The 13,363-nt window shown below is 55.1% G+C and overlaps 1 protein-coding gene and 1 non-coding gene across 10 annotated transcripts in view; one reads left to right on the top strand and one right to left on the bottom strand.

Moving 5' to 3' along the window:
* C19H19orf48 (chromosome 19 C19orf48 homolog) overlaps positions 1 to 13,363 on the top strand; it is a 19,355-nt gene extending 5,992 nt beyond the window's left edge. For 6 of the 9 annotated variants that reach the window (XR_010153938.1, XR_008540818.2, XR_008540808.2 and 3 more), the window contains 4 exons: positions 74 to 9,408; positions 10,152 to 13,001; positions 13,090 to 13,149; positions 13,268 to 13,363. This is a non-coding gene — a transcript (chromosome 19 C19orf48 homolog). The remainder of the gene's footprint in view (positions 1 to 73; positions 9,409 to 10,151; positions 13,002 to 13,089; positions 13,150 to 13,267) is intronic. The other 3 variants (XR_008540817.2, XR_008540815.2, XR_010153939.1) reach the window with 3 other exon arrangements.
* On the bottom strand, positions 3,803 to 8,614 carry ACP4 (acid phosphatase 4). The gene is made up of 11 exons (XM_063802135.1): positions 8,504 to 8,614; positions 8,331 to 8,435; positions 8,169 to 8,255; positions 7,227 to 7,373; positions 6,858 to 6,956; positions 6,692 to 6,787; positions 5,208 to 5,340; positions 5,054 to 5,136; positions 4,439 to 4,563; positions 4,056 to 4,234; positions 3,803 to 3,979 (listed from the first exon to the last, which is right to left on the bottom strand). The coding sequence occupies exons 1-11, from the start codon at positions 8,612 to 8,614 to the stop codon at positions 3,864 to 3,866; spliced, it is 1,281 nt and encodes a 426-aa protein (XP_063658205.1). The 3' UTR covers positions 3,803 to 3,863.

Raw genomic sequence — 13,363 nt, 5'->3', positions numbered from 1 at the left:
ACTCTGGGAGGTGATGGTGGGGGTATGGCCGTTTCCCCCATTCAGTGCCTTTTCTGTGTCCTTCCCCTGACAGCATCCCTCCAGACTCTCTGCTGTTTCCTGCCTAGGCGTGGCTGCAGCCATGGCTAGGAAAGTGCTGCCACCCACCCACCTGGGCCGGAGCTGGTTCTGCTCCTGCTGCAGGGACACTGAGCTGGCTATCTCGGCGCTTCGGGCAAGAACCGCAACAGGCTCTCCTGGGTCCTGCAGGTTTACAGCCGGGCCCCTGCCTTGTGCCTCAGCTCTTGAGAGCTGCTGCTGCCGGGTGACCTGATCCAACCTGATAAGGTGCCATCTTCAGCTACCACTGCAAGGCCCTGAGGGCAACAGCAGCATGGCACTGCCCACCCAGCTGCTGATGGCCTGGTGCCAGCTGGGAGTCCTCCCGGCACTTCGAGGCCACTGAGCCACTCTTCCAGCCCGGCCCACCATGGACAGGGGTATCCAGCTTCCTCCTCAACCTCGTCCTCTGCCCCTGAGCCAGTGACACCCAAGGACATGCCTGTTACCCAGGTCCTGTACCAGCACTAGCTGGTCAAGGGCATGACAGTGCTGGAGGCCGTCTTGGAGATCCAGGCCATCACTGACAGCAGGCTGCTCTCCATGGTGCCAGGGCCTGCCAGGCCACCAGGCTCATGCTGGGACCCAACCCAGTGCACAAGGACTTGGCTGCTGAGCCACACACCCAGGAGAAGGTGGATAAGTGGGCTACCAAGGGCTTCCTGCAGGCTAGGGGAGGAGCCACCCCCGCTTCCCTGTTGTGACCAGGCCTATGGGGAGGAGCTGTCCATATGCCACCATGAGACCTGGGCCTGGCTTTCAAGGACAGACACCGCCTGGCCTGGTGCTCCAGAGGTGAAGCAGGCCAGAATCCTGGGGGAGCTGCTCCTGGTTTGAGCTGCAGTCAGGAAGTGCGGGACACGGTAGGGGAGGCAAAAAGCCTCGGGCACTACCCTCCCTGTGGAGCTGTTCAGTGTCCGTCGAGCTAGCCACACCCTGACACCATGTTCAAGGGTACCGGAAGAGAAGGGTGTCTGCCCCCAACCTCCCCCGTGGGTGTCACTGGCCAGATGTCATGAGGGAAGCAGGCCTTGTGAGTGGACACTGACCATGAGTCCCTGGGGGGAGTGATCCCCCAGGCATCGTGTGCCATGTTGCATTTCTGCCCAGGCAGCAGGGTGGGTGGGTACCATGGGTGCCCACCCACCCACCACATGGGGCCCCAAAGCACTGCAGGGCAACCCCACACCCTTGACATAAAAGCATCTTGAAGCTTTTACTCCGTTTTTATAAGGATTGGTTTGTTTTGTGTTTTTGAGACTGTTTTGCTCTTGATGCCCAGGCTGGAGTGCAATGGCGCAATCTCAGCTCACTGTAACCGCCACCTCCTGGGTCCAGGTGATTCTCCTGCCTCAGCCTCCCGAGTAGCTGGGATTACAGGCACCTGCCACCACGCCTGGCTAGTTTTGTATTTTCAGTAGAGATGAGGTTTCACCATTGTTGGCCATGCTGGTCTCGAACTTATGACCTCAGGTGATCCGCCCACCTCGGCCTCCCACAGTGCTGGGATTACAGGTGTGAGCCACCATGCCTGGCCTGTCACGGGTTTTCTCTTAAGGTCTCTGTTGCTATGCCTTCTCTGAAAGCGTGCATTGGCTGTGTGCTGTGGGCAGCCAGTCCCTTCTGATGGGTCTGCTTTTGCTGTGTGTGGCTTCTGTGTGGTCTGGGTTTAGGGTGTGCTGGGGCCGGAATCTCAGGTGACAGCTCTGTGAGGACTCACTGAGCCCTAGCAGTTCTGACCTCACAGCTGAGGCCTTGGGCACAGGGGCCCCTGTTAAAGAGCGGACAGAACACTCCAAACTCTGGTGCTTCATCCTCTGTGGGTTCAGCTGCTGAGCTGCGTCCAGGGGGATCCACCCAGGCCTCTGCCCACTAGCAGGCCCCCAGCTCTGAACGGGCCCTTCCAGGAGGCTGCTGGGAAAGGGTGGGCTCTTGCCACCAGGTGGGAGTTGATCACAGCCACAGGTAACCCCACCTGACACTTGGGGTCTCCATGAGCCTGCAAGGAAGCCAGGCTCCCTCCCAGGGCCAGAAAGTGTGAGGGGCGTTCATTCCTCAGCCTTCCCAGGGTCATGGCTCCTGGCATCCATCTGGGGTGGCCCATGACCACTCAGCTCCTCTAGGGAATGCCGGGTAGGGCAGTGAGGCAGGTCTGGGGACTCCCCAGGGATGAGACTGCATGAGAGGCTGCCCTCAGCACCCTGGGAAGAAATGGGCTAGGGCAGTATGCAGGTGGCCCTTGTGTGGAGGAAGGGTTGTCCCAGCTTCCACTCCCTGGCGTTTCTGGACCCTGTGCCTTTTTTAGGTCCTGGGTCACTGGGAGTGGCTTTGAACCTTCCTCCGACTGCCCCATCTAATGGGGGACAAGTGGCTGTTACTAAGTGTCCACTGTACCAGGGCTCCCTACGGGTTCCCTTGTTAGACAGTGCCACACAGCCATGGGTGTGGGGCAAGGCCTGGGAGGGGCAGGCGCTCTGCTCTAGGCCACACTATGGCGGCCTCCCCTTGGGGGCCAGGGGCTCAAACGGCACCCGTGCAGGTGCTCCACGGCGCCTGCTGCTGCATGAGTCTGGGCGGAGTAGCTCTCATCAGCATCTGATAAATGATTGCAGTGGTGGATGTGTGGCCCATGTGATGGTTGGGAGCTGAACACTCCATTTTATTTAACCTAAATTTAAATAGCCACACATGGTCATGGCTACTGTATTGGCCAGCGCCTCCACATCACTTGCAGCAGTTACAGTGCACAGCCGAGAGTGTCATTGGTTTTCCCTGCTCTCTGCCTGTCCCCAGGAAGTTAATTTTGGGAGTTGTGGAGTCCACTGGGTTAGAGTTGTGGTTCTGCCAAGTGAGACACATCAGGGCCTATCACTTGCCCAGAGGCGCACAGCCTCGGAAACCAGGCTTTGAATCGTGCACCTTTCTCAGGTCTGCTGCCAGATCCCCCCGACTCTACCCAAGTTCATGGTTGCATTGAGAGCTATGGAGGTCACCAAATAACCAGACTTGAGGGTCCAACTCCTGTGAGCCTGGTCTCCACAGAGCACATGGTCCACATCGAGGCTCTGAGTAAGGTCTTGTCACAAGCTGCAAGTGGAGGTACGTACAGGGTCCACCATGTCCTCAGCCAGCCTACCTACTTCCAATGCTTATATGGAAAGGTGCATAAACATACCACCTGGGTGTGGTGGCTCACACCTGTAATCCCAGTGCTTTGGGAGGCCATGGCAGGAGGATTGCTTGAGGCCAGGAATTTGAGACCAGCCTGGCCAACATACCAAGAAAACAAAATTAACGAGGCATTGTGCACGCCTGTAGAAGCTGAAACAGGAGGGTCACTTGAGACAGGAGTTCAAAGCTGCAGTGAGCTATGCTCATGCCACTACTCCAGCCTGGGCCACAAAGACCTTGTCTCTACAAGAAAAGTGCCATGCAGGCATGCCTGCTTGTTCAGACATGGGCACATTTGTGCTTGAATGTATGTCACAGACATGTTTTTTACCAGCATGTATGTACAGACCACCTGTGCACGTGTCTAAGTGCAGAAACTGTTCACACATGTGACACGCATGCATGCACACTCATGCCACCATCACACAGACGCACACATGCACACACAAACTGGTTTCCAGGCTGGAGACTCCACACAGCCCTCGCTCCCCATGCACACAGGCGCACAGTAAGTCACAGAAGCCAGAGCAGCTACTGAGCATACATGTTGGGGTCCAGTGTCAGCTGGGGGTAGGGAAGCCCTGGTTTCTGGCTCACACGGGGCCCCCCAAGGCCCGCAGGCACCCTGGTCTCCAGGCCAGCAGGCCCAGCCCCAAGCTGAGTGCCACCAGCACAGCTACAGCTCCGGCCAGCAGGGGCACCACTGGAGCTGCAGGGAGAACGCGGGGGGTGAGTGCCAGGACTTGGTGACCCTCCACTCCCACCCCAACACAGAGGACTGTCACCTGGGGGGGTGGCAGCCTCATAGGGGCCATGGCAGGAGACCCCATGGGCGGGAGGCCGGGCCGGGGCAGTCAGCTGGTAGAAGCGGCCTAGTGGACAGGGGGCCGGGCACCCGGGGAGGCTGAGAGGCAGGGGCAGGTGGGCGGAGTCATTGCGGTAGAAGAGGGAGACGGTGACATTCCTGGAGAGAGAGGACATGGTGGCACCTCCTCCCTCCTGTCATTGATCTTAAAGCCTGGAGAAAAGGGCTTCTGACTCCCACCTGTCATCCTCCCAGCACCATCCCATGCAGCTCCCTGCCTGGCCATGCCCTCTGCCTGACACATCACCCCTTGCTTTGAGAGTTCTGTCCCGCCCATGTCCCTGGGCACCAAACCATTCTCACCCTCCATCTTTGGCGGGATTCCCCAGGTGCTTCCGGAACTCAAAGCCGAGGCAGGCAGCATATGGCGGGGTGTGTCCATCATAGAGGCCCAGGGCCCCCTGGAGGGCCAGCAGGGTGCTGTCATGCTGCAGGTGGACCCGAGGGCTGAGACGGCACTTCTCTCTGGAGGCCTTTCTCCTGAACACTAGACTTGCGCATCCAGATGTCCCCCAGGCTTCTTAGAACCAACCCCCCAAAGCTACTCCTTCCTCCCATCCTGAAGGCAGTACCAACACTTGCAGGCGGCCACTTAATAAAGGTTGCTCAAGTAGGTGCAAAATATGATTGGACTAAGCAGCCTTTCTCCTCCGGAAGGACAGACTGCTTAGTCCAATCGTAGTTTCTTAAAGAAAACGAGTAAGGAATTATATTTATTCATAAATTCTTCCTCCCATAACACCGTCACCTCCCTCTTTCCAGACTAATGGTAGAGCCTGAGAGTAGGGTTTGGAGATACGGGTTACCCTAGGCAGTGGGCTGAGATCCACTGGGACCACAGGCTCTTCCTCACCTAAATCGCTGTCACCCTCATCCCTGTGCCTCAGTGCCACGTGGCACTGCTTCCCAAGGACTCACAGCTGAGTACATGACCATCTTGAGGGGCAGCCCCAGGCGCTGGACCCGGGAGAAGTTTGCAAGGATAGCATTCAGCAGGATCCCTGAGGATGGGAAAAAAGAGCTTAGACTCTCCCAGAGGAAGGCACCCCAGCCTCCCGGACCCACACCTCACCCCCTGTCAGCTGGGCCTTCTCTGCTGCCCGGGGTGGGCCCACGTGGGCTCCAATATCCAAAGCCGAGATCTGGGCAAGAGTCCGCAGGACATCTGGGGAGGCCCAGGCTGGTAGTGGAAGACCGTGGGCTTGCTGTGGGGAGACAGGACAGATGGACCATCCTGAGCCCTCGAGTTTGCCTCTGGCCCCGCAGGCCTGTGCTGCCCCCTGCTCTTCTGAGTCCCCCCATGGGCCGGATCTGGATCTGGCTGGGAAATCATGATGTGGATAACAGTGGTTTTTTGTTGTTGTTTTTTGTTTTGAAACGGAGCCTTGCTCCATCACCCAGGCTGGAGTGCAGTAGCGCAATCTTGGCTCTCTGCAACCCTTGCCTCCCGGGTTCAGGTGATTCTCCTGCCTCAGCCTCCCAAGTAGCTGTGATTACAAGTGCGTGCCACCATTCCTGGCTAATTTTTTTTTTATTTTTAGTAGAGACGGGGTTTTACCGTGTTGGTCAGACTGGTCTGAAACTCCTGACCTCAGGTGATCTGCCCACCTCAGCCTCTCAAAGTGGTGGGATTACAGGTGTGAGCCACCACGCCCAGCCAACAGCGATTATTAGTTAATAGTAGACATCGTCATTACACAGCCCAGAAGGCTTTATCTGAAACCCCTGGGGCCAGAGGTATTTCACAGCTCAGACATTCTGGACTTTAGAAAGGTCTGATGGTGCTGACACCACACAGCATGGAACACACACAGCAAGGGCCGGGGTAGCCCCCTTAGTCACACACATCACTGCTCCCACCCTGCGATTCAGAACATTCCCGTGAGCTGGAGTGAGCAAAGACTAGCAAGAGTACTAGCTGGGTATGGTGGCTCACGCCTGTAATCCCAGCGCTTGGGGAGGCGAAAGGATTGTTTGAGCCCAGGAGTTCCTGGGCAACATAGTGAGACCCCATCTCTGCAAAAAATTAATTTTTTTTAATTAGCCAGGCATGATGGTGTGCCCCTGCCTGCCTCAGCTACTTGGGAGGCTGAGGCAGGAGAATTCCTATAGCCAGGGAGATGGAAGCTGCAGTGAGCTATGATAATGCCATTGCACTCCAGCCTGGGTGACAGAGTGAGATCCTGTCTCCAAAAAAAAAAAAAAAAAAAAAAAAAGGCATTGCATCATTTCAGGTCAGCTCCCGCTGCCCAGGTTTTGGGTTTTCTGATTATAGGACTGTGGGGAGGAGTTGCCAAATGTGTAGCCTCAAACCCTGGCGAGGCCCTCACTGTACACCAGGCACTATTGTAAGCACAGTGCGTGGATTAACCCATTTGAATCCTCACAGCGTCCTGGGGAGGTGTTGATACCGGTGTTGCCATCCCCACTGTGCAGATGGGAAAACTGAGGCACAGAGGATTAACTACATGCCTGAGGGAACACAGCTAGTGAGTAGCAAGCTGGGATTGGAAACAGGTGTCCTTAAACCCTTGGCTGGGAAGGGGCAGGGCTCACCTGGCACATGAGGGTGTCCAGAACCTTCCATGCCCTGCGCAGTGGCTCTCCAACCAGCGACAGTCCCGTGAAGTTCTCCAGGCGACTCAGGAAGCCCTGGATGCGCGGGGCTGGGTGAGCCCAGGCCCATCCCCTGCGTCCCGCCCCCCACCGCCGCCCTGCTCACCGTCCAGCCCTCCAGGGCCTCCTGGTACTCGGCGGCCTCGGTGGCCTCCCGCAGCAGCTCGTGGTATCGGGGACAGCTGCGCATGGGGAACCTCAGCAGCTGGGGAAAACTGAGTCTCAGAGAGGACAGCCGTGTGCCTTGCCTTGGGTCTCACAGCGGGTCGGAGGAACCCGGGCTCTCGGTCCCTGCGTCTTTGTCGCAGTTTCTCCCAGATCCAGGAGAGCAGCGTGGGCCGGGGCTCACCCTGGTCTGGACAGACCAGCTCGAGGACAGCCTTGCTTCTCGGAGCCAGCTCAGGCGGCCAGACCCAGAGCTGCCTCTCTCTCCACCCGCTCTCTCCCTCGCCACACCTGGGTCCAGCCCCCTGACCTTATCCTCAGCCACAGGCACCGTGTGCACCGGGATCGGCCTCCAGTGGGCCTCGGGGCTCCCTGGAGCAGCCTCGGGAAACAGCCCGGCGAGGTTGGCCTGGGCGCTCTCCAGCGTGCGGTCAAAGTCCGTGCTGCGGATGTACACCTGGAGCGGGGTGGAGAGAGGGCACGCAAGGGGTCGTGGTTGGGGACAGAGGTCAGCTGTCGTGGCAAATCAGAAGCCTTAGATTCACTTTGGAGTAGGGGTCAGACACTGAGAATCATGTGGCCTTCGAAGTTGGAAGTTGGGATCAAGGGTCCAGAGGCTAATGTCAGGAGCAGTTGGGCTGGACGTCCTAAGCTGGACAGCCATGTTGGATTTAGGGGGTCAATTGAGTCAATGAGGGTCAAAAAGGAAGATCAGAATCAGTAGAGGCTGGAGGTTAGAGGTCAAGTTTAGGAGGGCAACTTGGAGGACTTGGAGTCAGAGTTCAATACATGTTCTTCAGAGGTCAGGAGGACTGTCTGTAGCTGGGGGATGTCAGAAGACATAGGAGGAGACAGAAAAGGTAGGTCAGAATTGATAAAGTGTAGAGGTTAAAGGTTAGAGGTCAAGAGGGCAAGTTACGTCAACAAGGGTCAAAGATCGAAATCAAGTTTGGGGTCAAATGTCAGAGGCCAGAGGTCTGATTGGAGTCAATGGGACTTAGAAAACAGAGATGGAGGCCAGAAAATAAAGTCAGAGTTGATGGAGGTCAGAGGTCGAGATGTGACAGGTTGAGATGGGGTCAGAAGTCAGTGTGGGTTAGTCAGTGTATCGGGGGTCAGAGATTAGAGGTAGAGGGCAAGTCAGGTTGATGGAGGTCAAAGGCCAGAGGTAGAGGCCCAAAGAGAGCGTTGTAGTCAGTGGAGGTCACAGGTGGGAGGTCAGGGGGCCAGGTGGGGGTCACTATGGCCCTACCTCCTCCCGCCGGTACTCCGGACTCAGGAAGGCCTCGTAGCGGCTCCTCAGGAAGCGGCCCAGCTCCAGCTGCTGGCGGACCCCCTCCTGGGGGCAGAACAGCCTCAGCCTACCCCTCCCCACCCCTCCCACCCTTGCCCTCACCGCCTACCCGCTTCTCACCGTGGTCAGCTGGCCCAGGCCTCGTGGCCACAGGGTGGAGGCCACCTCCTTGTGTGGGTCCATGGGGTAGGAGGCCAGCGGGGCCCGGTCGCCATGGCGGAATACCTGGGGACAGGACTGGTCAGGGCTAGCCCTGGGGGAGCTAAGGGCAGGCCGGGGTGGGGGCGCCTCACCAGAGCCACGAACACCAGGGGTCCTTCTGGCAGGGCCTGGGGTGGCAGCACCAGCAGCAGCAGCAGCAGGAGAGGTCCAGCAGGGTGGCCCCAAAACCCCAGGCCGGCCATTTCCACCCAGCCCAGACGCTGAGCTCAGCCCACTGTCTGGGCCGCAGCCCCGCCTGTCCCAGCCCTGCACTCAGCACCCCCATTATAGCAGGCCCTGGCACGCTCCCCCAGGGGCCACAGATCCCATTCCCCAGCGCCTCTGCCAGCCTTGGATTAACCCGTTTCATCTTCGTTTCATCTTCATCGCTGCCCCAGGAGACACTGATGTGCTTACCACCATCCCATTGTACCGATGGGGAAACTGAGGCACAGAAGGGTTCCCTAACTGGCCTGAGAAAACACTGAGATTTCTCAAAGCTGCGATTTGAACCCAGGTGCCTTTAACCTGGTTGCAGACTTGGACAGAGACCCCCACCCCACATTGTTCGTCTCAGCAACAGCCTTGACCCCCTGAGTTGCAGAGGCTGACGATAGTAACTATGTGCTTGATTTTCTGTACTCTGATGCTTTGACATCAGGGGCCTTGCTGATCATAGAAGGACCGCCCCTCCCAGGGTTACCAGTTCCTGGAGATAGTCAGGGACTGGCCCAAGCGCATGCCTCTCCTGTACAAACCAGCCAACCCACCACCCAGGCCACCATCCACCTGCCCTGATCACCCGGGGCAGGGTATTGGACAACTCAGGACAGCCCCTGTGCCCCAGAGCCTGCTGAAATGGTGCAACCAGCCACTCTTTACCCTACCTTATCCCACAGAAAACACAAGGAAGCCGCTTGCTCGTGGTCTACCTCCTGGGCACCCTTGGTGCGTCCCCATGTGGCCCCTGTGGCATGCCCCCTCCTCTGGGGAAGCTGTGAGTATAACAAGTCATCTTCCTTTCATTCTTTTTTCTTTTCTTTCCTTTTTTTTTGAGATGTAGTCTTACTCTGTTTCCCAGGCTGGAGTGCAGTGAGACAGTCTCAGCTTGCTGCAACCTCCACCTCCCAGGTTCAAGCGATCCTCCTGCCTCAGCTCCCCCTAGTAGCTGGGATTACAGACACGTGCGACCATGCCCGGCTAATTTTTTTTTGTGTGTGTGTGTGTATATATATATATATATATATATATATATATATATATTTTTTTTTTTTTTTTTTTTTTTTTTTTTTTTAGTGGAGACGGGGTTTCGCCATGTTGGCCAGGCTGGTCTTCAACTCCTGACCTCAGGTGATCCACTCGCCTCGGCTTCCCAAAATGCTGGGATTACAGGCATGAGCCACCACGCCCAGCCAAGAAGTCGTCTTTCAATGGCAATCGTCTGCTGCTCAGGCGGCCTCACCATCCCACAATGCTAATAAAATCTACACTTCGCAGCACCACCTGGGGCTGGCTGGCTCTCCTGCCTCACTGTGCACAGTCAGCCTCCAGTCCTGTCCTGGGTTTTTGTTGTTGTTGTTTGAGACAGGGTTTTGCTGTGTTGCCCAGACTGCTCTTAAACTCCTGGGCTCAAGCAATCCTCCCACCTTGGCCTCCCAAAGCGCTGGGATTACAGGTGTGAGCCCCTGCACCAGATACAAAAGTTTTGTGAATCTCTGTCTCTCCTCGTACTTGAAATAGGGTAGAGGCCCCTGGAATAAAGAAGTAGAAGAGCTGGAGGCTGAAGCCAGACCAGGAGCTGGCAGCTCACACCTGTAATCCCAGCACTTTGGGAGGCCAAGGTGGGAGGATTGCTTGAGGCCAGGAGTTCAAGACCAGCCTGGCCAACATGGTGAGACCCACCCCCCGCACCCAACTCCATCTCTATAAAAGATAAACAAAAATTAGCCAGGCATGGTATGGTGGCGTGTGCCTGTAGTCCCAGCTACTCAAGAGACTGAGATGGGAGGATCACATGAGTCCAGGAATTTGAGGCTTCAGTGAGCTATAATTGTGCCTTTGCACTACAGCCTGGACAACAAAGCAAGACCCTGTCTCTAAAAAAAACAGAAAAGAGAAAAAAATCCTGAAGCAAAATTAAGAAACTAGAAACCATGTTCTAGCCCCTGGAGATGTCAGCACTTTCATATCTACTGATGTATTGGCTGCTGTGACAAGTTACCACTCAGTGGCTTAAAACGACACACATTTATTCCCTTACAGTTCTGGAGGTCGGAAGTCTAAAATCAATATAACTGGGCCAGGCATGGTGGCTGACACCTGTAATCCTGTCATTTTGGGAGGCCAAGGTGGGCAGATCACTTGAATCCAGGAGTTTGAGACCAGCTTGGGCAACATGGTGAAACCCCATCTCTACTAAAAATACCAAAAAACTAGCCAGGTGTAGTGGCATATGCCTGTAGTCCCAGCCACTCATCGCTTGAGCCCGAAGTCGAGGCTGCAGTGAGCCCTGATTCTGTCACTCCACTCCATCCTGGACGACAGAGTGAAACCTGATGTTTAAATGCAGTTTTTCATATATGTACTTCTTACCAAAATGAGATCATACAGAACCTGCAATTTTGTAACCTGCGTCTTTCAGTTAACCTCCTCTTCTCCTTGGCAGTAGTGCTTTCGTCTTGTCTGATACCCACTCCCTATTCAAATGTCCCTCCATTTCTCCCCAAAGAGACTTTGTCTTGTTTTGTTTTTTGAGACAGGATCTCACTCTGTCACACAGGCTGGTGTGCTGTGGTACGATCTCGGCTCACTGCAACCTCTGCCTCCTGGGTTCTGATGATTCTCGTGCCTGAGCCTCCTGAGTAGCTGGGACTATAGGTGCACACCACTGCACCTGGCTAATTTTTGTATTTTTAGTAGAGACAGGGTTTCACCATGTTGGCCAGGCTGGTCTCAAACTCCTGACCTCAGGTGATCCGCCCACCTCGGCCTCCACCCACAAAGAGCCTTTATAACTTGTTTTGTCCAAGCCAAAACCCGGTCCAGGATCACCCCTCAAAGCTGGTCTTGTGTCTCTTAACGGATTTTTTTCAAATATAGCAAGGCTACTTGCTTTTGTTTTGCACTGTGGCATGGATTTGTTGGAGAGACGGTGCCGTTTGCTCTGCAGAATGTGTTGCCTTCTGGAATGTTCTGGGTAGTTCCGTGAGGTATCGTGTTTACAATCAATTCTTGTTATTCATAGTAGTGATGTTGTATAACTGTGACCACTGAATCAGCAAATAAGGACCCATTGCTTCATTAATAAAAGTATATATTTTTCTATTTATTTATTTATTTTTATTTATTATTATTATTTTGAGATGGAGTCTCGCTCTGTTGCCCAGGCTAGAGTGCAGTGGCACAATCTCGGCTCAATTTAACCTCCTCCGCCTGGGGTTCAAGTGTTGCTCGTGCCTCAGCCTCCCAAGTAGCTGGGACTACAGGCGTGCACCACCATGCCCGGCTAATTTTTTTGTTTTTTTGTTTTTTAGTAGAGATGGAGTTTCGCCATGTTGGCCAGGCTGGTCTCAAACTCCTGACCTCAGGTGATCCTCCCGCCCCGGCCTCCCAAAGTGTTGGGAAAACAGGTGTGAGCCACCGGCACCTGGCCTATATTTATATATATTTAAAGAGATGGGGTCTTACAATGTTGCCCAGGCTGGTCTTGAACTCCTGGGCTCAAGCAATTCTACTGTCTCACTTAACCAAAGTGTTGGGATTACAAGCATGAGCCACCGCACCCAACCCTATATATATGTGTTTGTGTGTGTGTGTGTGTGTGTGTGTGTGTGTGTATACACACACACATATATTTCCCCAATAAGTGTTCACAGTTGTACAACATAACTACCAAAAATAGCGAGACTATATCTGCCACAAATAACGCAAATAACTACCTGAGTAGCAGATTGTGTAGTCCCCATTTTTGTGGTAGCGATAGATAGGTAAATAGGTATCTCACAAATGTATCATATGTATTTTATTTTATTTTTTTTTAGTTGTTAGTTGTGGAGACAGGATCTCACTCTTGCCCAGGCTGGAGTGCAGTGGCGTGATCTTGGCTCATGGCAACCTCGACCCCCTGGGCTCAAGTGATCCTCCCATCTGGAGGAGGAAATTTTGCCTGGGCCTCCTCAACTGTTCTCCTGGCCTGCAGGCTCCTGTTTTGAGATATTTCTATACCCAGAACTGACCTGGTCCCTCCCCTGCTCTCAACCCTCTCATGGCTCCCCAGCACCCTCCGGGGCAAAACCCAAACGCCTCAGTATGGTGTTCAAGGTTGAGACTCTCCAATCTCACACGTCCCGATGTCACATTCAGACACCACATGTGGCGGGCCACACCAGGGTCTGTCTCTGCCCTATGCCCCTGCCTGTCCCCTCTACCAGAATGCCCTTTCCCCGTTGCCATGGCCACCATTCTGGTCTCTCTGACAACCCCCTCTCGGGGTTCCAGTGGCTTCTCCCCCCTCTGGCTCAGAGGCCCAGGAAAGAGAGAGAAGACCAACCAAGGGGTGGCTGGAGTCCCAAGGCCATGAACTTTCAGGAAGTGAGGAGGGGTCTGGCAGGGAAGGGAGGCCTGGGGCGGGGCAGAGGGCAGGGAGGGGAAGGGTCCTGACCTCTGATCTCCCCCCCAGAATGTGACCCTGGCCATGGCCTTGTTCACCATCCTGACCTCCATCTATTTCTTCAACAAGGTGAGCGGGAGAAGAGCGGAGGTGGGGGCTGAGTCTCTGTCTCCCTGGTCCAGTTTTGTCATCTTGGTCTCTCTCTCTCTCCCACGTCTCTGTATATGTCCCTGTTTTCCTCTCTCAGGCTCAGCAGTGAGAAGACACAGGACCTCCCCGCACAAGAGCCCTGCCTCTCCCTCTACCATCGCTCTGAGGCCAAATAAATGTAACTGAATCCGCA

This window comes from Pan troglodytes, chromosome 20 (assembly GCF_028858775.2).
Source record: "Pan troglodytes isolate AG18354 chromosome 20, NHGRI_mPanTro3-v2.0_pri, whole genome shotgun sequence".
Taxonomy (NCBI): Eukaryota; Metazoa; Chordata; class Mammalia; order Primates; family Hominidae; genus Pan; species Pan troglodytes.
Note: the sequence above shows the minus strand (reverse complement) of the source record. Positions and strands in the feature narration are given on the sequence as shown.

What these genes read in the sequence shown, in the direction of transcription:
- ACP4 (XM_063802135.1), bottom strand. Translation starts at nt 8,614, where the DNA reads ATGGCCGGCCTGGGGTTTTGGGGCCACCCTGCTGGACCTCTCCTGCTG. An exon ending in CCCTGGTGTTCGTGGCTCTG is followed by an intron (nt 8,436 to 8,503) that starts GTGAGGCGCCCC and finishes TCCTGTCCCCAG; the next exon opens with GTATTCCGCCATGGCGACCG. An exon ending in TGAGGCTGCCACCCCCCCAG is followed by an intron (nt 3,980 to 4,055) that starts GTGACAGTCCTC and finishes TTCTCCCTGCAG; the next exon opens with CTCCAGTGGTGCCCCTGCTG.